At 23.8% G+C, this 26,843-nt stretch overlaps 5 protein-coding genes across 5 annotated transcripts; 2 read left to right on the top strand and 3 right to left on the bottom strand.

Annotated features, from left to right (window-relative positions):
- Window positions 1-3,359: 3,359 nt before the first annotated feature.
- On the bottom strand, window positions 3,360-8,293 carry K444DRAFT_536619 (uncharacterized protein; the record flags this gene model as incomplete). Its single annotated transcript, XM_024875392.1, has 3 exons — window positions 3,360-3,464; window positions 6,562-6,612; window positions 8,198-8,293. Coding segments are annotated over 3 exons (252 nt in total), but the record flags the coding sequence as incomplete, so codon positions are not given.
- Window positions 8,294-19,058: 10,765 nt separating this feature from the next.
- Window positions 19,059-19,598, bottom strand: K444DRAFT_694546 (uncharacterized protein; the record flags this gene model as incomplete). The annotated part of the gene is made up of 1 exon (XM_024887870.1): window positions 19,059-19,598. The coding sequence occupies one exon, from the start codon at window positions 19,596-19,598 to the stop codon at window positions 19,059-19,061; it is 540 nt and encodes a 179-aa protein (XP_024732941.1).
- Window positions 19,599-19,952: 354 nt separating this feature from the next.
- On the top strand, window positions 19,953-20,717 carry K444DRAFT_72458 (uncharacterized protein). The gene has a single exon (XM_024888628.1). The coding sequence runs from the start codon at window positions 20,031-20,033 to the stop codon at window positions 20,520-20,522; it is 492 nt and encodes a 163-aa protein (XP_024732940.1). The 5' UTR covers window positions 19,953-20,030; the 3' UTR covers window positions 20,523-20,717.
- Window positions 20,718-21,928, top strand: K444DRAFT_72459 (uncharacterized protein). The gene has a single exon (XM_024888629.1). It carries the CDS (start codon window positions 20,913-20,915, stop codon window positions 21,840-21,842), a length of 930 nt encoding a protein of 309 aa, XP_024732939.1. The 5' UTR covers window positions 20,718-20,912; the 3' UTR covers window positions 21,843-21,928.
- A 236-nt stretch (window positions 21,929-22,164) lies between these two features.
- K444DRAFT_536660 (uncharacterized protein) lies at window positions 22,165-22,338 on the bottom strand (the record flags this gene model as incomplete). The annotated part of the gene is made up of 1 exon (XM_024875397.1): window positions 22,165-22,338. One exon carries the CDS (start codon window positions 22,336-22,338, stop codon window positions 22,165-22,167), a length of 174 nt encoding a protein of 57 aa, XP_024732938.1.
- Window positions 22,339-26,843: the final 4,505 nt, after the last annotated feature.

Genomic DNA, 26,843 nt, shown 5'->3' with positions numbered 1-26,843 from the left:
TTCGAATTCTAAATAGGGATTTTTTATTTGTTTTTAGTATTTAGGAAATAAATATAAATAAATAAAAAGCCAAATAAAATATAATAAGTTATATTTTATTAAAATTACTTTATTTTAATAGTTTTAATATTTTAGTTATATAATAAAGGCTAGAGCCTTTTATATATAATTTATAGAAATTATATAAGAAAGTTAGCTTTTTTTATAATTCTAGATAATAATCTCTTTTTTATATTTTATTAATTATACTTTTATATATTATATATTATTTATATTTTATTATTTATATTTTTAATTTTATTATTTTATTATTAAATCACGTTTAATATTCTAGTATATTTTATATAAATTTTTATTTTATATAAGTTTTCTTTTTATAATATTTAGAAAAGAATTTATTATATATTTTATAAATTAAAGTAATTTATAAAAGTAATTCTGGAAATATTTTATTTTCTATAATATTTTATAATATTTAGATATTATTTTTAGTTTAAGCTATTATATACAGCTTTTCTAGATTTAGTAATATATAATTTTCTTATAGGATTCTATTTATTAGTTATAAGTTTTATATTTAATAAAAGCTTTTAATAATACTTTTATAGAAGTTATTATAGGTATGGTATTTAGGGCTTGAAAAGCAAGGTAAAAGGTCTCTTATAAAGATAATTCAAAGCTAAGGAAGGGAAAATTAGAATACAAGAGGCTATAAGGAAGTATATATATCCTATAGTATACTAGTCCTAAAGGGGCTAGCCTTCTAAATATCTCTAGTATATTCCAAGTATATTTCCCTAGTAAGGCAGCCACATCACGTGTGCCTAGGAGGCATCTGGTATCTAGTAAGGCATTTCAGATACCGGACATCTGGAAATTGTAATATTACTTTCCCTCTTTATAATAAGCTCGTCCCCGAGCTTTATATAAGCCATTAATCCATCTAATTTCATACTATACTCTTTCCCAAAATAAAACTAATATTTCGGATATAGATATTATATATAAAAGGCCGGTATCTTTACTATATAACCTAGAAAAGTTTATTATTATTTCTATATAGTTCTGGACTAGTATTATTTTTTATATAATCTAGCTAGTATTACAGGTTTTATAAAAGTTTTAGTATATTAATATTATTATTATAGAAACTTTATAAAACCAGGAGGCTATTACTTAGTACTAAAGCTAGATATTATACTAGATCTTTATCCTAACTAATTCACTAAATTTTATACTTTAGCCTATTTCTTACTAGCTTAACTATAATAACCCGTTTAATACTATATTCTTATTTACTATTCTCTAGTATTAATAGGGGCAATTCCGGGTTTACTTAATCTAATAAAGAATTCTAGGAGTCTTTTTATAGCTTCTTTATATAGAAAACTAGGTATATCTTTATGATTTCTAGTAGTTTTAAGAGAAATAAGTAGCTATACTATTCTAGAATCTCAAATAGGCCTTCTATTTAGTTCCCTAGCTTCTGGCTCGGATAATCGGATTTCTAGTACTTTATAGTAACTTATATTTTATTCCCTACTTTGAAATTAATTAGATACTAGTATTTATTAACTTATACTATATATTATTTCTATATTTGCTTTATATGGCCTTGGGCAAGTTACTATAATTTATATAATTAATTTACTAATACTTTAGCTTTATTTCTATTTAGCTTCTCTTTGAGTGAGTTCGCTTTAATAAGGGAGTTCTAGTCCAGAGAAATATAAGGCTTATAGCCCTTTTTAGTTATAAATAGGAACTAGCTAATAGTTTTATACTAAAGAGAAACTTATTAATAATTAATTATAGTAACCCATTTATTCCAGTTATCCTAATAGTAGTTAATATATAGGTATAATCTCTAATTAAAGTACTAATTAATAATCTCCGTTTATTTGTTTATTTAGGGGTAATTAGTTATAAAGAGCTTAAGCTTTATACTAATTCTCGTATAGAATTCGCTTTAAAAATCGGATATAAATTAGGGTTCCTGATCTAATATAATTATTTCTAGAATACCTATTTAGTATACTATATAAAGTAAAAATAGAGGTATTAGCTACTTAACTATAATTATATCTTATACGGGAATCGTAATTAGGTACTTAGATAAGTAATTCACGAATATAGCAATTATATTATGGCCCGATTTACTTTCTAGATAGCTCTTGAAATCTATAGTAATATATTACTAGAAGTAATTAGGAACTAGAAAGAAATAAAATAAACCAGGCTTCTTATTTCTAGGTATATGCGATCTCCTATAAGTATAGTAATTACTATAGTATTAATTAATATCCTTGCCTATAAATAGCTAGTAATATTATTTCTTTAATAGTTATTAGAGCTTTATATATCTAGGATATCCAGAAAGGGTTTATTATATATTTTACGAATTAGGGCAATTTATAAAGATAGTCCGGGAATTATTTTATTCTCTATAATATAGAGTTTTCTATAATATAAAAAGAGGCCGTCTTATAATATTCAGATATTACTTTTAGCTTAGGCTATTATATATAGCTTTTCTAGATCCGGTAATATATAATTATTTTATAGGATCTTATTTACAAGTTATAAACTATTATACTTGGCAGGAGCCTCTAATAATACTTTTATAGGGGCTATTATAATAGAGTCTATTAGTAAAGCTTCTAAGAAAATACCTTTTTCTAGGGGAATTATATCTCTAATAAGGATATTTTCCTCCGGAAAATCTTTAGTATATACTTGGTTTTTAGGGCCAAATTCTAGATTAAGTAAGCTAATCTTATAAAGTATTACTATAAGCTATAAGTTATAAATAATCTCTAGATTAATTTATTTTTAGAGAGAAGTACTTGAGTTTATAGCTTTTTCTTAATCTGGCCCTAAGTATCTACTTTGTCTTATTTTTGTAATAAAGTATCTACTTACTTATTTGATTTTTTAGAATAATATATAAGCTTAAAATAATAGTAAGATAAGAGCTTAGCCTATCTAGCTTATTAAGAAGAAAGCTTCTTAGTAGTTATAAAGTACTTTAAGATATAGTAATTAGAATAGACCTTAAAAGAAGTATCCTAAAGGCCCTCTAGCTTAGCTCTCTATTCCTCTAATACTCGAATTATAACAAGTATTTCCTTATTATATATATTATAATTAAGCTTTACCAGGAGTATAATTTTGGAAAAATAAGCTACTAGATATTAAAGGCCTATTTCTGGGTCTTATTAAGAAAATAGGCCAGTAATTACTTCTTTAGATATATCTATTTCTATTATTATAAGCAGATCTGGATTATAATATTACAAAACTAGAATAGAAATCATAGCTTTCTTTAGGTAAATAAAAGCCTCTCGGTATTACTCGGATTACTTAAAAGAAATACCCTTTTTTATAAGTAAGATAAGAAATCTAGTAATTCGTTTATACTCTCTAATAAAGTATTTATAAATATTATAGAAGCCGAGGAAGAACTATATACTCTTAATTATCTTTGGGAATTACTAGTTATATATTACTTTAACTTTATTAGGATCTACTTTAATATTAGATATAGAGATAATAAAGCCCAAATACTTTATATATATAATTTTAAATTCTAAATTCTTAATATTTACTTAGAGGCCGGTAAGATATAAGTAGTCTAGTACTTTTTATATATACTATTCGTACTTTACTAGATCCTCTAAGTAAATGAGAATATTATTAAGGTATATTATATAAAAGTTATTTAGATACTCGAAGAATATATTATTTATATAGTATTAATATATAGCCAGGCTATTTATAAGGCCTTCCTAGAGAATATTATATTTATATACTCTATAATAAGTACGAAACGTTATTAGCTCCTAAAAGTCCGAGTCTATAGCTATATAATAGAAAGCTTAATAGATATCTAATTTAGTATAGATCTTAGTCTTAAATAATTAACTTAAAGTTTTATTAATAAGGGAAAGGGGATATTAATTCTTTTAGATAATATTATTTAGATAGCGAAAATTAATATAGAAATATAAACCTCTATTTACTTTCTTTATAAAAAGAACTAGTAAAGTAAAGGAAGCCTAACTAGCTTTAATAAAGCCCTTAGCCAGATTATCTTATAAGAAATACTTGATTTCTAGAAGCTCTTAAGTAAACTACTACTAAAGGAATTAATATCTAATACTCTCGGTTTCCTTTAGGCCTTTAATCTGAATCTTATAATTATATAGTTTATAGGAAGGAAAAGTATTAGATTTCTTTTTAGAGAAAACAAAGGCATATTTCTTAAGTTCCGGGAGTAATATCCTCTATAGCTACTAAAGCTCTATTTCTTCCGGTTATTAATTCTCTAAGCCAGGAATAGCTTCTTTTTTCCGAGCTTTAAGCTTCTTATTAATCTTATAGATAGAGATTCGACTAATAATATTATCTTCTTTTTTGGCTATATAATTAAATACTATAGAAATAAGAATAGCTAGATCTAATATTTGCTTTTTATTAAAGACTTCTTCCCGCTTCTTTAGCTTTTACTTGGGTATTATATCTTAATTAGGCTATAGAAGCTTTTTTTTCATAGTCTTATATAATTCCCTCTAATTAGTTCGGAAAAAGAAAGACTATTCTAGAATAAAAGATTTCCAGAAATAGCTTATAATAGAATCTTATTAATTAGTATTCTTTTAATATTTCTTATTAGGTTACTTCTCTAGCTATTACTATAAAGTACTAATAATATAACCGAATCATACAAATTTAGGCTTATTCTTTAGCTATATAAGCCTATGTTTTCTATAATTAACTAGAATATTAATATATACTACCCATTTCCTATTAAGAATAATATTATAATCTCTAAAGTTTAGGATAATTATAAGTATATTAATGCTTTATTTATTAATTAGAAATAAGACTTCTATATATTTCTTAGTAAACTTAGCTAGCTTTTCGTTAAAACCGCATATAGTATAGGGTAAGAGAAAGGGTTATAGTTCTATTCCTAAGAATTACTCTATAAACTAAGTAAGCTTTATATTAATAAAAGTATAACTATTAGCTCTAGTATTAATAAGGAAAGAAAACTTAATTCCTAATTCATTTATACTAATAATATAGGGTATTATAAGAGTATTTCCTCTTATTAGACAAGTTAAGTCAATCTCTACTAAATCCATACTATAAGCCCCTAAAATAGAGACTTTCTTTAGAAATACTCGTTTCCCGATTTCATACTAGAATTAGAGCTCGAATTCTCTAAATACTTTATTTAAATAGTATATTTTAATAGAATAGGAACTAAGCCTGGCTTAATTCTAGAGAAAGCTATCTTAATTTCCTTACTATATAAAAGCAGATAGTATCTGGTATAATAGCCGAACTTATTATAGTTATAGTACTTAATAGTTAAGAGATCCTCGGTTTTTATAGGATATTACTTATATTTATAAGGGAATATATACTTAATAAAAGTAGTTAATATAGGCTTCTTAGGCTTTTTTTTAGAAGTATACTTTTTAGGAATATATAAGAATATAGTACTAGAAATAAACTTGGCTAGAATAGCTCCTGCCTTCTTATATTTCTTAGTCTTCTTATATATAGCCTTAATCTACTAATTATTAGTAGTATAGTATTAAGTAAAACAAGTAGTATTAATAAATAAATTATTATAGTATATATATACTAATTTCTAGAGCTTTAGTAAAAGCTTCTTATTTAGTTTATATTTAATGTTTTAAAGACTAATACTGCCTTTTATAAATAGTTATAAGAAAAGAGTATAAAATTCCTGAAATACTTAACTAGAATATATTTAAAGCTTACTAAAGTTATAGCAAGTATTCTATATCTTATTAGGATTAGAATATAGCTTCTTTAGATAAGAGTAGAATTCTGAAAACTAATAGTACTAATTCGGACTATCTTTATCTATATAAGAATTAGTTAGGGCGAGAGTATTACTAGTAAGTCTACTAGAAATATAAATAATCTTAAAATCCTCTAAGGAATACGAGTTAGTATTTCTTTATAGCTTGTTCTTAATCTAAACTAGCTAGTTATTAAAGATAGTATAATCTCTAGTAAAGAAAGTTAGATCTAGAAGCTTAGTAACTCTAGTACCTCTAAAAGAAATATAAGATATAGGGAATTCTGGACAGAAATAAGCAGAAAATAGTTCGGAATTCTTTTAAGAGGGATTTGAAGTAATTAAAGCAGGCGGAACAGAAGTAGTTAGAGCTACTATAAGCCAATTTACTATAGCCATATAGTATTTAACTTTGTCCTTGAGCTTGGTATTATAGAGCTTGGTATTCTCGAGAATAGCTTTATTATAACTATAGGTATTCTTATATAAAATAGCTCTTTAAATATTCTCCCGGTAGCTCTTTATAATAATATTAATATCTAAAAGTAAGGTATTGGGTTCCTTGGCCTATTTATATAACTCTTTGGTAATAATATAATTATTAGTCTCTAGAAGCTTTATAATAAAAATAAAGGGTTCTATTTCTATAAACTTATTTATAAATTCTCCAGAAATGCCAATAAAACATTTAGTTCGGGAAGGGCCGCTAATAAAATAACCTGAACTAGTAGGAGCTTTACTAGAAGCCTTGGTAGAAGTCGATATAATTCCTGGTCACGTGGTATTCTAGGAAATCGACCTATTATACTTTTCCTTTACTATATCCTCCCTGGTAGTCTTATTACCGGTATATATATAGGGCCTATAAGGTTATAGGATAGGGTTTGGGAGTAGTAGTCAGATTACTAGCCTATAGGTACCTATTACTCTAAGACTTAATTAAAGAGTAGCCTTTATTTGAGATTCTTTAATTTTTCGGGTTTTCGGGGGAGTTTCTAATATACTACTAGTATATATTTATAAAGATATAAATACCTAATTTTTCTAAGGGTTCTAAAGCTTTTTACTTTTATTATTCTAGAGTCTATTACTCGAGTTTCTGAGGTTCTATTATCTTAGCAATACCTATATTTCTAATAGTTCTGAATTAGTTTATTTAAAATCCTCTATAAGATTAAAGGAAGCAAGCTTTAAATACTATTATAAATATAATATTCAGGGCTTGGAAAGCAAGATAAAAGGTCCCTTATAAAGATAATTTAAAGCTAAGGAAGAGAAAACTAGAATATAAGAGGCTATAAGAGAGTATATACACCCCATAGTATACTAGTCCTAAAGGGGCTAGCCTTCTAAATATCTCTAGTACATTCCAAGCATATTTCCCTAGTAAGGCGGCCGTATTACGTATACCTAGGAGGCATCTGGCATCTAACGAGGCATCTCAGATACCGGGCATCTGGGAATCGTAACAGAAGTAATTATAATAGAGGCTACTAATAAAGCTTTTAAAAAACATCTTTTTTTAGGGAAATTATATTTCTAATAAAAATATATTTTTTTAGAAAGTTTTTAATATATATTTAATTTTTAGAATTAAATTTCGAATTAAATTAACTAATTTTATAAAGTATTATTATAAGCTATAAATTATAGATAATTTTTAAATTAATCTTATTTCTAAAAAGAAATACTTGAGTTTATAACTTTTTCTTAATTTAGTTTTAAATGTTTATTTTGTTTTATTTTTATAATAAAATATTTATTTATTTATTTAATTTTCTAAAATAATATATAAGCTTAAAATAATAATAAAATAAAAGTTTAGTTTATTTAGCTTATTAAAAAGAAAGCTTTTTAATAATTATAAAATATTTTAAGATATAATAATTAAAATAGATTTTAAAAGAAGTATTTTAAAGGTCTTTTAGTTTATTTTTTTATTTTTTTAATATTTATATAATAGTAAATATTTCCTTATTATATATATATTATAATTAAATTTTATTAAAAGTATAATTTTAGTAAAATAAGCTATAGAATATTAAAGGCCTATATTTGGGTTTTATTAAAAAAAAAACTAATAATTATTTCTTTAAATATATTTATTTCTATTATTATAAATAAATTTGAATTATAGTATTATAGAATTAAAATAGAAATTATAGCTTTTTTTTAAAGAATTAAAAGCCTTTTAATATTACTCGAATTATTTAAAGGAAATATTCTTTTTTATAAATAAAATAAAAGATCTAGTAATTTATTTATATTTTTTAATAAAGTATTTATAGAAGTTATAAAAGCTAATAAGAATTATATATCTTTAATTATTTTTGGGAATTTCTAGTTATATATTACTTCGATTTTATTAGAATCTATTTTAATATTAAATATAGAAATAATAAAGCCTAAATACTTTATATATATAATCTTAAATTTAGATTTCTTAATATTTATTTAAAGACTAGTAAAATATAAGTAATCTAATACTTTTTGTATATATTATTTATATTTTATTAGATTTTATAAATAATTAAAAATATTATTTAGATATATTATATAAAAATTATTTAAATACTTAAAAAGTATATTATTTATATAATATTAATATATAACCGGGCTATTTATAAGGCCTTTTTAAAGAATATTATATTTATATATTTTATAATAAATATGAAATATTATTAGCTTTTAAGAATTCGGGTTTATAGCTATATAATAGAAAGCTTAATAAATATTTAATTTAATATAAATCTTGGCTTTAGATAATTAACTTAAAGTTTTATTAATAAATAAAAATAAAAATAATTTTTTCGAATAATATTATTTAAATAATAGAAATTAATATAAAAATATAAATCTCTATTTGCTTTTTTTATAAAGAGAACTAGTAAAATAAAAGAAGCTTAATTAGCTTTAATAAAGTCTTTAACTAGATTATTTTCTAAGAAATACTTAATTTCTAAAAGCTTTTAAATAAATTATTACTAAAGAAATTAATATCTAATACTTTTAATTTTTTTTAGGCCTTTAATCTAAATCTTATAATTATATAATCTATAAAAAGAAAAAATATTAGATTTTTTTTTAAAAGAAAATAGAAATTATTTTTTTGAGTTTTAAAAATATTAATATAGCTATAGTTATTAATAGTTATATAATATAGTTATATAATCTAGAAATAACTAGAAATAATAGAATATAGGTAATAGTTTTATAACCTCGTATTATATAAGTAATTTAATAAATAAACTAGATTTTATTAGACTTAATAAATTTAGGAATTATATATTAATATTATAATATTATATTTTTTATTTCTTAATAATAATAACTTTATTAACTTTAATATACTAGTATTTTAAACCTATATAATAGTATTATATATTACTAGTAAACTAATACTAATTAGTTTATATATATAGATTACAGAAAGATCTAGCTAGTTAGAAAAGTATTTAATAGCCTAAATTAAGTAATTTATTTCTAATTAAAAAGAGGAACTATTATTAATTCCGGAAAAGTATTTAATAGCCTAAGGAAAAAAATACTAGCTTTTACTAATTAATAAGTAATTAACTATTTAATTAATTATTTATTTATTTAATTTCTATTATTTTAAAAAAAAAAAATTCTTTTAGCCCTAAAACTACTTTTTTAAAAACTATTTTTTCTATTTATATAATACCCGAATTTATAGTATTCTTTTTCCGGAATATATATATCTATTTATTTTTAAAGCTCTTTAACTATAATTTCGATTTTACTATTAAATTATATTCTTTAAGCTTTAGATTCTTCCGGGATTATAATATTTTACTTTTTAAACTTTTTATAATAAATAAAATATTTAAGAATAAAATATTTATTTTAAACTTTAATATTAATACTCTTATTATTAAATTCTTTTTATAAACCTATTATAAACTATCTTATTTTTAAATACCTTCTACTATAAATCATATATATATACTAGAAAGAAACTAAATTTAGTTTAGTATAAATAATAAAAAGAATAAAAAGCTAATTAAGAAATAAGAAAATGAGATTAATACTATTAATATTATAAAAATAGATCTTCGGAAATATCTAAATACTAAGCTATATTAGTATATCTTATATAGAATATCTAATTAGAATTTATAAGATCTATTTAAGAATAATTTTAAAAACTTTAATAATATAATCTTTAGTTAATATAATTATACTAAATTATAAGGTCTTTAAAAATACTTTTAGTATAATAATATTTATATTAAATAGAACTATATATATCTTATTATAGTATAATTCCTATTTAATAGTATTTAGAAAGAAATAATATATGTTTAATATAAAGCTAATATTATTAAAAATAGCCTAATTAGAATAGATTTTCTAAAGACATCTATTATATTAATTTATTTTATTTTAAAGAGAATTAAACAAAAAGGAACTAAGTATTCTTAATTAATTAGTTAATTAAATTAAGGTATTTTCTTTTCTAAATTAAGGTTATTTATTATTTTTACTTTTATTATTATTACTAGATCTATTATATCTAAAAAACCCTTAGTTAATATCTATTATTATTACTAGAAAGCTTATTAGAGAAATAATAAAGATATATTTTAAGATATAGAAATATAATAGAACTAATAATAGTTTTAATTATAAACTTATTTTTTTTTAATATTTACTAATATATAGAGCTTTTAGAAAAAGTATTAATAAAAGCTTTTTCTACTATATTAAAGAAACTAGTATAAGACTACTTTTATAATAACTAGCTCTTTTAATATATATATAAAGAAGCCTATATAAATATTTATAGTTTCTTTAAAGGCCCTAGTTTCTATTATTAAAATTTAAATAAATAAAATACTATTACCTTAATAATTATAATAATAAAAGACTTTAAAAAAAAAAATATTCGAGCTTAGTTAAATATTAATTAATAACTTATATAAATTATAATATAGCTTTATTTTTATTTTATAAAATACCAAATTTCTATATAATAAAATTATTATTTCTTATTAAAATTTATTAGTATACTAATATATAGTTTCGGATTCTCTTAATAAACTCGACTAATTTATTAATAAGCTCTAATTATCTATTACTATTTATAAGAAAAAGTAATAAATTAATACTAAAATCTATTTTACTAATTAATAATACTATTTTTAAAATTCTCGAAGCTATTATTTATTTGGAAATTATTAATGCGAATCCAGTTATAATTTCAGAACCTATAATAGCTATTTCAAATCCCGTAATTATAATAATTATATTCTAAAGTCGTATTTTATATATAAAAAACCCGAATACTATTTATAAAAGCATATATTAGAAAAATAAAAAACTAAGAAAGCTTGATTTAAAAATAAAAATATTTATTAATTTAGACTCCGAAATTCTTATAACTTTAATAAATGCTTTAGAAATATTTATATATAGTATATTACCGGAATTAAAGAAGAAAAAGATAGTAAAAATAATAAAAACAAACTAGAGAATAATACTTTTAAAGCTTTACTAGTAGAAATAAATAAAGAAAAAAAATATTACTCAGATTTCTATTTTATTTCTATTTTTATTATTTCTATAACTAATACTTTTATAAATAACCTTATTTCTCTTTTTTTTTATATTAGATAATAAGTAAAAACTATACTTTAGAATCTATTAAATAAATAGAAAACGCCTAGATATTTATAATTAATAATATATTAAGATATAATATTTACTACTTTTATAGAATTATAATTAATACTAAAGCCTTTAGATTTTTAATTATGAGTTCTAATTAATTTCAAGCTTTATAATATATTAATAATAGTATCTAATTTAATAAAACTATTAAAGATTAAGTTAATATCTAGTTTAATATTAGATTTATATCTTTTATTAGATTTATAATAGTAAAAATACTAATTAGATAAATATAATTTCATATTATATTTATAAAAACTTTATTTCTATTTAGCTTAGCTAATATAAATAAGCTAGAAATCTATTTTAATAATTTTACTAATTATTTTATTATTTTTACTAGATATTTTATATTTATAATATAATGTTTTAGATATTTTTTCTTGCTTTAAAATATTATATTATAAAGCTTTATTTCTGAATTCTTTATTTATAATTTCTGTTTTTTTTATAAAAATCGAATTATAATATTTATATTACTATTTTAGTTATTTATTTATTAGTAAGCTCCAAAATATACTAGAATAAGTAAGCTATAATATTAATATAAAAGCCCTTAAATACTTTATAAAATATTATAAGTAATACTAGAAATTCGAATAATTACTAAAATAATTCAAGTTTAATTTAAGAGATAATATTAGCTTTAATTATTTTATTATTATTAATATTTTCTATATTTCTAGTAAGCCTATATTTTATATTATTAATAAAGGTACTTAATATTAAGCTAGCTAATAGCTTTAGAATATTAGTATCTTATATACTTGAGATATCCTAAAATAATATTAGATTAATATTTATTTAGGCTTTTCTAATTAGATTATAGTAAATACCGGAAAGTAGATTATTAATAAGAAGTTTATTTGATTTATAAATATTATAGGAACTAAAGTTAAAATTACTTTTATATAAGTTTATAATTCTATTAGAATTATAAAATATTATTATAGCCCGATTTAATATATTTATTTTATTATTATAACTAAAATTAATAGAATTAATAAGAATATTTTATTTTAAATAGCTTTTAAGGCTATTAATAATTTTATAGAATCCGATAGTATTATTTTAATTCTTTTAGTTTATAGTATTTTATCTTAAATAACTAAATATAATACTTTATTACTAATTATATTATAGTAATTAGTAATATTTAAGAAAGTAAGAATAGAAATTTAGAAGCTTTAAGCCAAATATTAAATTATAAATGCCTTAAATACCCGAAATAGTTCTAATATTACTAATATTTATAAACCTTTCTTAAATTCGAATATTCTTATATAATATAAAAGAAATACTAGTTAATCTAATAATTAGAATAGGCTATATAAGCTAGTAGTTATTAATAGAGAGAACTATATACTAGTTCTATTATATAGTAATATTATCTTTTATTTAACTTTTATAAAGCTCTTTTATATAAGAAATATTAAGGTTATTACTAATAGCTCTAAATCTAAAACTATTCTCGAATTTTATAATAAGACTAAAGATAATACAAGTATAATTTCTTTTATTATTCTTGCTATTTTAATAAAATATAATAGAAAACCCTTTTATAAAAACCCGAATATTATAGTATTTTTATAGAATAATAACTTATATAAGAATTTCTATTAAATTAAAATTATTAGCCTTTTAAAAAAGAATATATTTAAGAATATTTTTAGATTTTAGATATTAAAAAAAAATATTTTTAACTTTTAGTTTATTAATAAAATTAAGAATAAAAGTATAAAAAGAAAGTTTAAGAAATTGAAACTAGTTATCTAAATTTATAATAATAATAAGAAATATATAGTATTAATATAATTATTTACTATTTAATATATTAGTTAGAGAATTATTTTTAGTATTATTATTATAATAATAAATATTACGGAATTATATTTATATAATATCTTATAAGCTTATTAGAAAGCTAAATCTAAAGAATAATTTTATTCTAAAAGTTATAAAACTATTATATAATATACTAGAAGCTAGAAATTACTAGTTTAAAACTTAATATTTCTATTATCTTAATAAGCTTTCTATAAAATAATTAACTTATAACTTTTATTTCTTTTATAATAAGTAATTCTTTGAAATTATTAGCTTTTAAACTAATAATACCTTATTTATTAGAACTAATAATTTTATAAAAATAAAATAACTAAAGCTTTAAAAGGCTAAGTTCTTGGCTAAGAAATATAAATACTTTACTTTTAATTATAATTTCAAGTTTAATAAAGGAATTATTTATATAAATACTATTAGAATTATTTTTATATAGAAATATTAATATAAAAACCTTTAAACTATTTCTATAAAAAATATTATTACTATAAGTAATAAGAGTATTATTTATTAAGATTTCTTTATTAAGAACTAATATATTACCTAATATACTAAAGAAATATATATTATATTAGTCTATTAACTAAAAGCTTTATATAATTTATTAATTACTATTTAAGCTATTAAATTCTCGGAAACTAATATAAAGGCATTTAATAAATATATTTAATAGTAAATTAAAAAATATTACTAGAAAACTAAGATTTATAAAACTAGTAAAAAAGTTCTTATATTTAATTATTTTTATAAATGTTTTATTTATAAATAATAGAAATTTCTTTTTCTAAATTAGATATATTCTAGTTCTAGTAAATAGAACTAAATATACTAATATTATTTACTAGTTCTTTATTAAATATAAGAGGGTTACTAGAAGTATTCTAGTTTTAGAATTCTATAATATAGCTTATAACTTTAATATAAGCGCTTTAGTTAAATCTATAATTAATAAAATATTAGAAATAAAACTATTACTAGTCATTTATATAAATTCGAAGTTATTATATAAATGCCTTATTAAATTAGGTATTATTTAAAAAAAAAATCTAATAATTAATATAATATATCTTTATTAAATATATAAATAACGAGAAATTATAAAAGTTAAATAGATTAAAGAAGAATTAAATTCTATTAATTCTATAATAAAATTAGAGCTAATAAATATTTTTAAGTATTTATTTAATATAAATATAATATAATTAAATATAGAGAAATAAATTAAATATAAATAAAGCAAAAAATAGATATATAAAGTAAAAGAATATTATAAGAAAGAAAGTTATATATAAGGGACTATAGCCTTTAATATATAACTAAAACCTTAAAAGTAATATAGATATATAAATATTTAAGAAATCTAATACTAGATCGGATTAGGAAATTTATATATAATTAGAAAAGAAATACTATTTTTCGCGTTTTAGAAAAGTTCTAATATTAGTATAATTATAGTTATTAATAGTTATATAATACAGTTATATAATCTAAAAATAATTAAAAATATGTCACGTGTGGCTGTCACGTGACTATGATCCAGCCATTTAACCGTAATTAGGCGTATTTACCGTGCGGTAAATACTGTAGTCTTTTGGTCCAGTGAACTATAGTGCGAGCCTAATTCTCACACGTTATAAAATAATAAAATATAAATAATAGTTATATAATCTTATATTATATAAGTAATTTAATAAATAAACTAAACTTTATTAGGCTTAGTAGATTTAGGAATTATATATTAATACTATAATATTATATTTTTTATTTCTAAATAATAATAATTTTACTAATTTTAATATATTAATATTTTATATTTATATAATAATATTATATATTACTAGTAAACTAATAAAAAGTAATATTTTCTAGAACTATTAAAGCTTTATTTCTTCTAACTATTAATTCTTTAGACTAGAAATAGTTTCTTTTTTTTAAGCTTTAAGTATATTATTAATCTTATAAATAAAGATTTAATTAATAATACTTTTTTTTTTAGTTATATAATTAAGTTTTATAGAAATAAAAATAGCTAGATTTAATATTTATTTCTTTAATTTTTATTTAAATATTATATAATTTTCTTTAATTAGTTTAAAATTTTCTTTATTTAGAAATAATAGATTTCTAGAAATAGCTTATAATAGTATTTTATTAATTAGTATTTTATTAATTAGTATTTTATTAATTAGTATTTTATTAATTAGTATTTTATTAATAGTATTTTATTAATTAGTATTTTATTAATTAGTATTTTATTAATTAGTATTTTATTAATTAGTATTTTATTAATTCGTATTTTATTAATATTTCTTATTAGGTTATTTCTTTAGCTTTTAATAAAAAGTATTAATAATATAATTAAATTATATAAATTTGAATTTATTTTTTAATTATATAAATTTATTTTTTCTATAATTAATTGGAATATTAATATATATAATTCATTTTTTATTAAGAATAATATTATAATCTCTAAGATTTAGAATAATAATAAGTATTTTAATATTTTATTTATTAATTAGAAATAAGACTTCTAAATATTTTTTTAATAAATTTAGCTAGCTTTTTATTAAAATTATATATAATATAAAATAAAAAAGGAATTATAGTTCTATTTCTAAGAATTATTTTATAAGTTAAATAAGCTTTATATTAATAAAAGTATAATTATTTATTCTAGTATTAATAAAGAAAAGAAATTAATTTCTAATTTATTTATATTAATAATATGAAATATTATAAATATATTTTCTTTTATTAAATAAATTAAGTTACTCTCTATTAAATTTATATTATAAGTTTCTAAAATAGAAAGTTTTTTTAAAGATATTTGTTTTCCGGTTTTATATTAGAATTAGAATCTAAATTCTTTAAATACTTTACTAGAATAAAATCTAGATATTTTAATAAAATAGAAACTAAACCCGACTTAATTTTAGAAAAAGCTATTTTGGTTTCCTTATTATATCTAATTAAATAGTATTTAATATAATAGCCAAATTTATTATAGTTATAGTATTTAATAGCCGAGAAATTTTTAGTTTTTATAAGATATTATTTATATTTATAAAGAAATATATATTTAATAAAAATAATAGATATAGGCTTTTTAAATTCCTTTTTTTAAAATATAAGAAAATATAATACTAGAAATAATCTTAGCTAAACTAGTTTCTATTTTTTTATATTTTTTAGTTTTCTTATATATAGCCTTAATTTATTAATTATTAATAATATAATATTAATAAAAGAATTATTATAATATATATATATATTAATTTCTAATACTTTAATAAAAGCTTTTTATTTAGTTTATATTTAATATTTTAAAAACTAATATTATTTTCTATAAATAATTATAAAAAGAAAATATAGAACTTCTAAAATATTTAATTAAAATATATTTAAAGCTTACTAAAGTTATAGCAAGTATTTTATATTTTATTAGAATTAGAATATAGCTTTTTTAAATAAAAATATAATTCTTAAAGCTAATAATATTAATTCGAATTATTTTTATTTATATAAGAATTAATTAGGGCAAGAATATTATCTATAAATTTACTAGAAATATAAATAATCTTAAAATTCTTTTAAAAATATAAATTAGTATTTTCTTATAGCTTATTCTTAATTTAAATTAGCTAGTTATTAAAAATAATACTATTTTTAGTAAAGTAAATTAAATCTAAAAGCTTAGTAATTCTAGTATCTTTAAAGGAAATATAAGATATAAGGAATTTTAAATAGAAATAAATAAGAAATAAATCGGAATTCTTTAGAAAGAAATTTAAAATAAAGAAAATAATAAAAGCAAATAAAATAAAAGTAGCTAAAGCTATTATAAATTAATTTACTAAAGCTATATAGTATTTAATATTCTTTTCAAGTTTAGTATTATAAAGCTTAATATTCTCGAAAATAGCCTTATTATAGCTATAAATATTCTTATATAAAAGGGCCTTTTAAATATTTTTCTAATAGATTTTTATAATAATATTAATATTTAAAAATAAAATATTAGACTTTCTAGCTTATTTATATAATTCTTTAATAGTAATATAATTATTAGTTTTTAAAAGCTTTATAATAAAAGTAAAGAATTCTATTTCTATAAACTTATTTATAAATTTTTCAGGAATATTAATATAGTATTTAATTTGGAAAAGGCTATTAATAAAATAACCTAAATTAGTAAAAGCTTTAAAAGCTCTAGTAAAAGTTAATATAATTTCTAATTATATAGTATTTTAGAAAATTAATTTATTATACTTTTTTTTTATTATATTTTTTCTAATAGTTTTATTACTAGTATATATATAGGGCCTATAAAGTTATAGAATAGAACTTAAAAATAATAATTAGATTACTAATCTATAGGTATTTATTATTCTAGAACTTAATTAAAAAGTGGCCTTTATATAAAGTTCTTTAATTTTCGGGGATTTTAAAAAGATTTCTAATATATTATTAGTATATATTTATAAAGATATAAATATCTGATTTTTCTAAGAATTCTAAAGCTTTTTGCTTTTATTATTCTAGAGTTTATTACTTGTATTTCTGAAGTTCTATTATTTTAGTAATACTTATATTTCTAATAGTTCTAAATTAGTTTATTTGAAATCCTTTATAAAATTAAAGGAAATAAGCTTTAAATACTATTATAAATATAATATTTAGGGCTTGAAAAATAAAATAGAAGATTTCTTATAAAGATAATTTAAAGCTAAGAAAGAGAAAACTAGAATATAAATAATTATAAGGAAATATATATATCCTATAATATACTAGTTTATAAAGGGCTTAGCCTTTCTTATATTTCTAGTATATTTCAAATATATTTCTTTAATAAAATAGCTATATTATATATATTTAGAAAGTAATAAAATATAAGTAATTATTAGATAACTATATTAGCTAACGAGATTAAAAGCTGAATTATAATAACTATAGTTTTATAATTTACTAATTTATTTTATTACCTTATTATTTATTAATAAATAGCTTATAGTTATTAAATAGCTTTAATAAAAATAAATAGCTTAAATTTATTAAATAATAATAAAACTTAATAAGTTTATAAAATTAAAATATAAATATTATAAACCTTATATTTTAAATTATATAAGAACTTATATTAGTTATAAATTCATATTATATAAAATCTTATTAATATTAAAATATTAAAATATTAAATTATAAAACAAGTTAAGAAAAGCATTAAAACTATATTAAAGCAAATATATAGCTTTAAAATTTCTTTATAAAAACTTAGTTTTAAAACTTATAGTAAAGTTCGAAATCGGCTTTAATTTGGAAACACTTAGTGATTTTATTTTGACCCACATTTTGTGCACACTAGCCTTCTATAGCTAGCCTATTTTCAGACCCTGCATTCGCTTAGCTCCTGCTACATATAGCACGTGCCATTTGCTTGAGGCTTAGCCGATATCGGCGAAGGTTGGCTTTATTAGTACCAGAATGGAAAATCAAACACAAATGGCATGTGCAGTTCGCTGACAACACTATGTGATTCCATGATGTGCTTTGCTTCAATATAGTATACAATAGCAACGAAATCATGATGAATTCGACTGGAATCTCAGAAATGATGGCCATGGATTATTTTCGATCAAGTTGATGAAAGGTATTTTGACCCAGTCCTTCCATGTTCCACTTATTGTTTAATTCTGCTCTCCTTTTGCAGCTGGCTGGGTGCGTCCGCCTTGCCAGGCGGGACGACGTGCATGGTAGCTTCACTAGTATCAGTGGCGACTGTGTGCGCCTGCGCTCCCAACGATACGCCTTGACCTATCACGTGCATATTCGGAAAAACACAGACACGGATAGGCTCGGCGTCGGCCAGTCGGCCAAGTGGCCAGTCCTGATACGTTGATTCGGGTGGGATACGGCGCTGGATGGGTGGTTGGAGATGTTCCAGTGCCAGATAGGATTCAGCACTGCGAGGATGGAGGCAGACACCTTTGGACCTCAGAGCCTTCTCTCGATATCGTCTGATGACGAAGCCAGGAGCTAGGCCACCTAGTGAAAATGCCTTCGAGTCGATCCCACCTGAATGATATTCGAGGATACAGTGCAAGGCTCTGTCTTTAAACGCCGTAGCCTTTTGCATTCTATTTTCCAAGGTTCGATGACCTTTCGACCTCTCGACCCGCTTACTCGTCAGATCTTGTACTTCCACCCTTTTCTGGGTCATCGACCTTCAACGATCTTAAATCGGGCAAAAGGACAAGGCGATTTTTGCAGGTTGATCCTCGCGAATGGTGGAACTATACTAGAAATGGACGTTCCGCAGTATTTATATAGCCCATTCAAAGGTAATAGGGAGATTCGACTCTTATGCCTCCAACCAGGCTCTGAGGAAGAGCCCTTGCGATGCACAATCCACCATGTCGCGATTGATGAGGCCCCGCCGTACTCCGCGATATCATATGTCTGGGGTTCTCCTCTGGCATCTGAGGTGCTGCTTGTCAATGAGGATCATGCCGTCCACATCACCCACTCCCTCTTCCTGGCTCTGCAAGACATTCGCGCCTTGTACTGCAATGATCAAGAGCAAGTCCTGTGGGCAGATAGAGTCTATATATATCAATCCGATTTGCACAAGCGGACTCAGCAGGTCTCGATAATGAATATTATCTACCGCCGCGCTAGCCGTGTTTTGACCTACACCGGTCCTGCAACAAAAAATAGCAACCAAGCGCTTGATTTCATTAAAGAGCTTGGAGAACAAATTCGGACTTGGGAGGGGAAAAGAGCCGATATGACCTTTCCTCCCACGAATGACTCAAGATGGACAGCACTCTGCGAGTTCTTCGAGCGACCATGGCCAAGCCGATTGTGGATTGCCCAAGAGACACTGCTAAGCCGATCTGTGCCAATTTTACTCTGCGGTCGCCGAGAGGTCTGCTGGTACATGGTCTTGGAGCTGGTGCTGCTCGCCCATGATGGCTATTTTCCATTCGTCATCCGCCACAGTGATACCGATTCTGCCTCTTCTCTTCTGTGGCTCGGCGAACTCAGATTGGCTGCATGCAAGACCGTTGTTCGGAGGAATATCTCTCTTACGCAGTTGCTTAGAGCCTGTCGGGCTCAGCAGTGTACGAAGACAATGGCATAAAGTATCGGGAATACAGGGCATTGGGAGACTTTCAGGCTCTCCAGCGTACAGATCAAGGTAGCAAACTCGCTATAAGACCCTATATTTCCAGGCCCTTCCCTAATCATAGGCATTTACGCCTTCGACAAGGGGTACCACACCTTTTCAGGGCTTCTCCCCTGTACTTATAAGGGAGTCTTTGCTAAAGAGACCTATAATAGTTATTTGTTTAGTATCCGAGCGCTGTGGTTACTCTACCAACAGCGCTATAACCCTAGAAGATCTACTTACCCTATGCGAATGTCTTATAGCGCCTCTTTATATAGATTTAGGGAGTACTATCTAGAGTTATAGGGGCTTATAGCGAGCTCCTGCCCTAAATTCACACCCTCTAGAGCGCTGAGGGTCAAAATGCCCTGTATTCCCGATACTTTATGCCGTTGTCTTCGTACCGATCCGAGGGATAAAGTCTTCGCAGTACTGCCCTTGGCTTCAGACTCGGAACTACTACAAATCGAGGCGGATTACAGCATATCTGTGCAGGGGTTATACACGAGAGTTGCAGCAAACATAACACAGCAAGGGCAGTCGCTAGAACTCCTGAAGGCAGCTGGATGCGAAACGCCATCCGATCTACCGTCTTGGGTTCCCGACTGGACAGCAAGAGCCGTGACTGTTCCCTTCGACTGGAACGAATTTTTCCTGACCGAAAAGAGTGTCTACATGTATTCCGCTGGTGGACCAAATGGATGGGATGTCGCGATCAATGCTGACGCAGATTCCGGCGACCTTTCTTTTCAAGGCGCGATTATAGACAGAATACTCTTATTTACGGATATCATCTGCGTCAAAACCAAGACCAAAGATCATAGTTGGATTGACTGGCTAGAAGAAACCCGCCAAGTCTACGATACTGGGCCCTATGTCACAGGAGAAGCTATGGAAACAGCGATCTGGCAGACATTAATAGGCGGTCGAACCCATGACAGACGGAAAGCAAATGACGACTATCAACCTCAGTATTCTGCGTGGATAAAACACATCTCTAGCGAAAAGGGAGAAAAGACCTCAAAATTTGCAGATCAGTTTTTGCGTGCAATGCGCCGAGGCGTTCACATGCGTCGCTTGTGTCGGACCAGCGGTGGCTACATTGGACTAGTTCCTGGCTCTGCTCGAGAAGGGGATGTGGTTTGTGTCGTGAGGGGAGCACGAGTACCTTTTGTGCTTCGAACATGTGGAGCCTTTAATACTTTCATTGGCGAATGCTACATCCACAGCATTATGGACGGGGAAGCACTAAAGTCCGAAGGGTTTCAAATACAAGGAATCAAAGTAGTTTAAAATTCTATGTGAGTATACGTTTCTCTTTAATATTTTTATAGTCGAGTGATCGCACGCGCTCTAAGCTACTTATAATTATATTATAAGACCTTGTCCGTTGCAAATTACATGTATCTGTCAGTTCGGCCCGCAGAGGATCACAATTGAGGGTAAAATATCTTGTATTCGCAGAAGTCTCAAGTACAAAAGTGATAGATGAAAAGTGCTGCTTATTGATCCCGACTAGCGAAAAACGAAGGACTTTAGAAAATAGAGGTCCCAGCCTCAAGTTTCCGCGGTATTTCATTCGGTATCGATCAAGATATATGCAAATGGCATCGATCTAGACCTTGTCCACGAGGGAAGACCGAAGGCAGTCCAAAGCAGCAGCTAGGTTCTTCCTAACAGTAACGGGCATCCCGTTAATAGTAATTGTCTTCGTATCTTCTGGGCTTCCCCACATATAACTAATTACTGTATAATTGCCCCATGTGAACCTAGCAATAGTACGGAACATATCTGAGAATATTGACCCTAGTTCAAACTCAAACTGCTCGCTCCAGGCGTTATTAACTTGGCTCCTGCTCCATTATACAAGGCGTTCAGTACGAACTATTATATATTCTGGCTTGAAGTCGTTCAAAGATACGTGCTCAAGTATGAGGCGCAAGGGACCGAGACCTAGACCCAGAATGCGATCTAGGCGACTATTCAAGTCGTCGGGTATTAAAGGAGGCTCGAAGGATAAAACTCGAATCTCGTTACGAGAAGCGTCGAGAGGCTTGTACTGAATGCGTTGCGAGAGAGAGCCCGAGGCTGGATCTATATCTATTCGTTAATATCGATGAGGGTTTGGAGTGACCTGATAGAAGTAAATATTTCAAATACCATGGAAATAAATCAAGGTTGGGGTAATAAAAGATCACGTCGATTCATGGCATGCCTGCTATACAATACCACCGACCCGAGGATTGGCTGCACCCATGCGTTAATACCCAATAGGATGTACTGTATCCCATTAATGCCAAACGACGAATAGAGTTGGTCGGTTCAGTAGGGCCATTTGCGAAGTCCTTTTGGATAGATATCTAGTAGTTTTACAAAATGGAAATAAGACCACGATTATTAAACTCCCAAGACCTCCGGGGGCAAACAGAAACCCCTTTGCGGACCACAAGATTATCCTAGTTATGACGCTTCCCGATACTCAGAACAAGATCTACTGCAAAGGATGGAGATCGGGCAGGCTTTTGGGAGTCCTTTGCGGCGGAACCTGCAGTAAAGAGGTCGGTCGCACTTTCTCTGGCAAGCGTTATCTAGATATCTACTCCCATTAGTCAATAACAAGCCTCATTATTATGCCATGTCACTGCCCTGACTATTTACGGAGGAACATAGAGCAGATGAGAATGGTACGGTTAGATATCTATTATTTTCTTACTTATAATAGAATATAAATTTGTGCCAAATTATAACCTTATACTAACCAGAGATAGTAGTACTTATTAGAAGCAAAGCTAAGAACTATAATTTCGTTATTAAGGCCTAATAGTCGCAAGGGGTCTCTTTAAATCCTTTACTAGTCAAACTCTATCTTATATAAATGAGATATAAATAATTCTCTTTCGAGTAGTTTGTAACTAAAATTTAAGCTTATTTGAGTTCTATAAGTAACTTAATTAGAGTTTAGTAATTATAGGAATATCTTTTATATTAATAGTATAATATCCTTTATATAATATAATTATATCTTTTATCTAAGTAATTAATAAATAACTTGAAAATATCTAGAGAAAATCTAAAGTTAGAAATAGCTTATTAAGCTATAAATATAATAATAGTATTACTAATATAATTAATTAGCTATAAAGAAGCTAGTTATATTTAATTATAATTAGAGATATATAACCTATAGTATTTTTAATAAGTATAACCTTATCTAGAGCTATTCTTGTATCTATATTACTATTACTAATATAAAGTAGCTCTGGAAATATTCTTAATAAAATTAATAGTATCTTAATATATAGTAAAATACTTGAATCTTTCTCTTAAATAAAAAGGAATTATAGCTGAATTATAAATATTAAAGCCTAGATTAATAGATTTCTAAAAAGAGATAATAAAAACTAATATATAAATAATAATAAGATATTTTTATTTAGAAAGTAATATTACTTTTTTGATTTTAAAGCCCTTTAAACCTTATTATTAAAGGCTGCTTTTAATTAAATTATAATATAATTTAGCTTTTTATAATACTTTACTAAAATGTCTAATTAGTCTAAAAGAGTTTATTTATTATAAAGCTTGCTATATATTTAAGAGACTTAAAAGCCGTTATAAAGAAAAAAGAAGAAATTATATAAGTAGTAAGTATTCTTACTAAAGCAAATAAATCTCGGTTACTAATAATATAAATAAAGCTTATAAAAGAAGAGAAGCTATATTTTAGTATAAACTTTCTAGAATAATTCTTAGAAAGAGGCAAGTATCTGAATCTAAAAGAGCTTTATCTAAATATTTTAAAATATATAATATATTCTATTTCTTATAATATAAATAAGCTCGAAGATAATAGAGTAATAGTAGGCCAGTTTATTAATTGCTTCTAGTAAATACTACTTTAAAATTAGTTCTAGTTGTGACGGCAGGAACAGAGCAATGGAACGAGGCTCAAAGATCAATAATTTCCAATATCTTAAGAATTTAAAGCTAAGGAGGACAGGAGTGAGGTGTGGCAGTGGATAAGTAGGTATGGCCAAGACCACTGAAACGCCGAGCTTTGGAAGCGAGCTTGGTTTGAACCATAGCTTGGAACCTTAGCTGAAACCAACCCCTTTGGCTGAAACCACGTCCGTATCAACCATGTGACACCAGCCGTCACACTAGTATTAAGCTTTAAAGAGCTATATTAAAAGTAATTAAGGGAAATTCGTGGGCCTATTTAATAATCTCTCTAACTATTTTATATATTTTGCCTGTTTTTATATAAAGATCAAATATGTCTTTTAGCTTAATAAAGAAAATATATAGAGCTCTTATTCTATCTCTATTATTCTTTAAATTACTTTTTATTAATTCTAACCTGGCCTTAATAAACTTGCTATTAATTGCCTTATATAATTAAATAATAAAGGCTAGTCTTTTAATAGTTTTCTAGATCTCTCTATACTATAATTATAGTTATAATAGAATCTAGTATAAGTCTAGAATAATAACTTATTAAAAAAGAGCCTTAATATTCTTGGTTTTCGAATTCTCTAAAAAGCAAATTAGTTATATTTTGGAATTTAGTTAGAATATTAATCTTACTATATAGCTTATTTTAAGATTTTTATAAATATAATAAACTCTTATATAATTACTAAGAAATCTTCTATATTTAATATTATCTAAATTATAATTTCTTTTCTATTATAATATTCTTTAATATAAATAGCTATAATCTTTAGGCTTTTATCTAAAGTAGCTAATAGAAATACTAGATTACTTATAATCTTTTTTTCTTATAAGATACTTAGATAAAATATCTGATTTATCTTAGGGATAATAAGGCTCTTATTTAGTATTCTAGGAAGCTTATCTAGCTTTCGGAAATAGTTAATTATTTGTTATAATTATAAGTAAATAATTATATTTCCTTATATTATTACTTTTATGATTTTCTCTTTTTAGTAACTTGCCTTATTAGCTATATTAGAACATGATTAGGTTATAGTAAATATAGTATAGGTAATTATAAAAAGGCAAGGCAGTTAGAGAAAGGTATTAAAAAAAGTATAATAATTATAAAGTATAATAATTATAAAGTATAATAATAATTATAAAGTATAATAATTATAAAGTATAATAATTATAAAGTATAATAATTATAAAGTATAATAATTATAAAGTATAATTAAAGAAAAGGAAATAAAGCTATAGACAAGTAATTTATAATAGAGATATACTAGATATTACTTGAATCTTAGTAAATTATATTAAAGATAATATTAGGCTCAGAAGAGGCTATAATATTACCTTATAAATATATTATAAGCTTTTATATTAAAAGTTTATTTATTTATTTTTAAAAGTAATATAACCTATTTATAAGTCTTTTAAAAATATATTTATAAGTATAGAATAAAAGAATAGCAAGTATATATAAAGCTATTACTTATTAAAATAGAAGAAATACTTATTATTTTTTACTAAAATAGTAATTAGTATATTATAATTAGTTATAATAGTCTAGTTATTTATATTAGAAAGTAATAGAAAAATTAAAAACCTAGTATTTCTTTATATATTTAGTATATATATTTCTAAATATAAATTAGAATATATAGCTCTCTAAAACTAACTAGTACTATTATATAAATAGCCTTATTATAATAATACTATAGAATTATATATAATTTCTAATTCTAATATAATTATTACTTATAAAGCCAGTAATATAACCTTTATAGCTATTGAATTATAACTTATAAAGTTATAATATCGAATATATATGAATTTCTATTTATAAACAGGTAGCTATTTCTAAATAAGGTAAGATACCTGCTTATAGAAAGACGTTAGCTATTTATAGAGGATTTAAAGTAGCCCGAAAAAGACTTTAGGGTAAATTAATAATATAGAATTAGAAATGGCTTAATTAAATTATAAAAATAGCTTGTATAATTTTAGGCTAACTCTAATATTTTACTAAAATGAAAATTTACTAATTATTATATTATTAATTTATAGCTTCCTATAATAGCTTATTTAATCTATATAAAAGTATATTATATATAAATATTTTATTATATCTTTATAACTTTCTTGGTTCTTTATTAAATAACTAAGACTATTACAAGTAATTGGCCTAACTACTATATCTTGAAATATAAATAGTATAATATAAGTATAAGTTTCTTATAATATCTAGTTCTTAAGTTAGTTTATAAATAAGATTAATCTAATCCCTAATTCTTTACTATTTAATATATTATTCTCTAAATTATAGTTATTAAATATATCTTGCAAAGGTTT

This window comes from Hyaloscypha bicolor (genome assembly GCF_002865645.1).
Source record: "Hyaloscypha bicolor E unplaced genomic scaffold K444scaffold_123, whole genome shotgun sequence".
NCBI lineage: Eukaryota > Fungi > Ascomycota > Leotiomycetes > Helotiales > Hyaloscyphaceae > Hyaloscypha > Hyaloscypha bicolor.
This window is presented reverse-complemented; position numbering and strand designations above follow the sequence as displayed.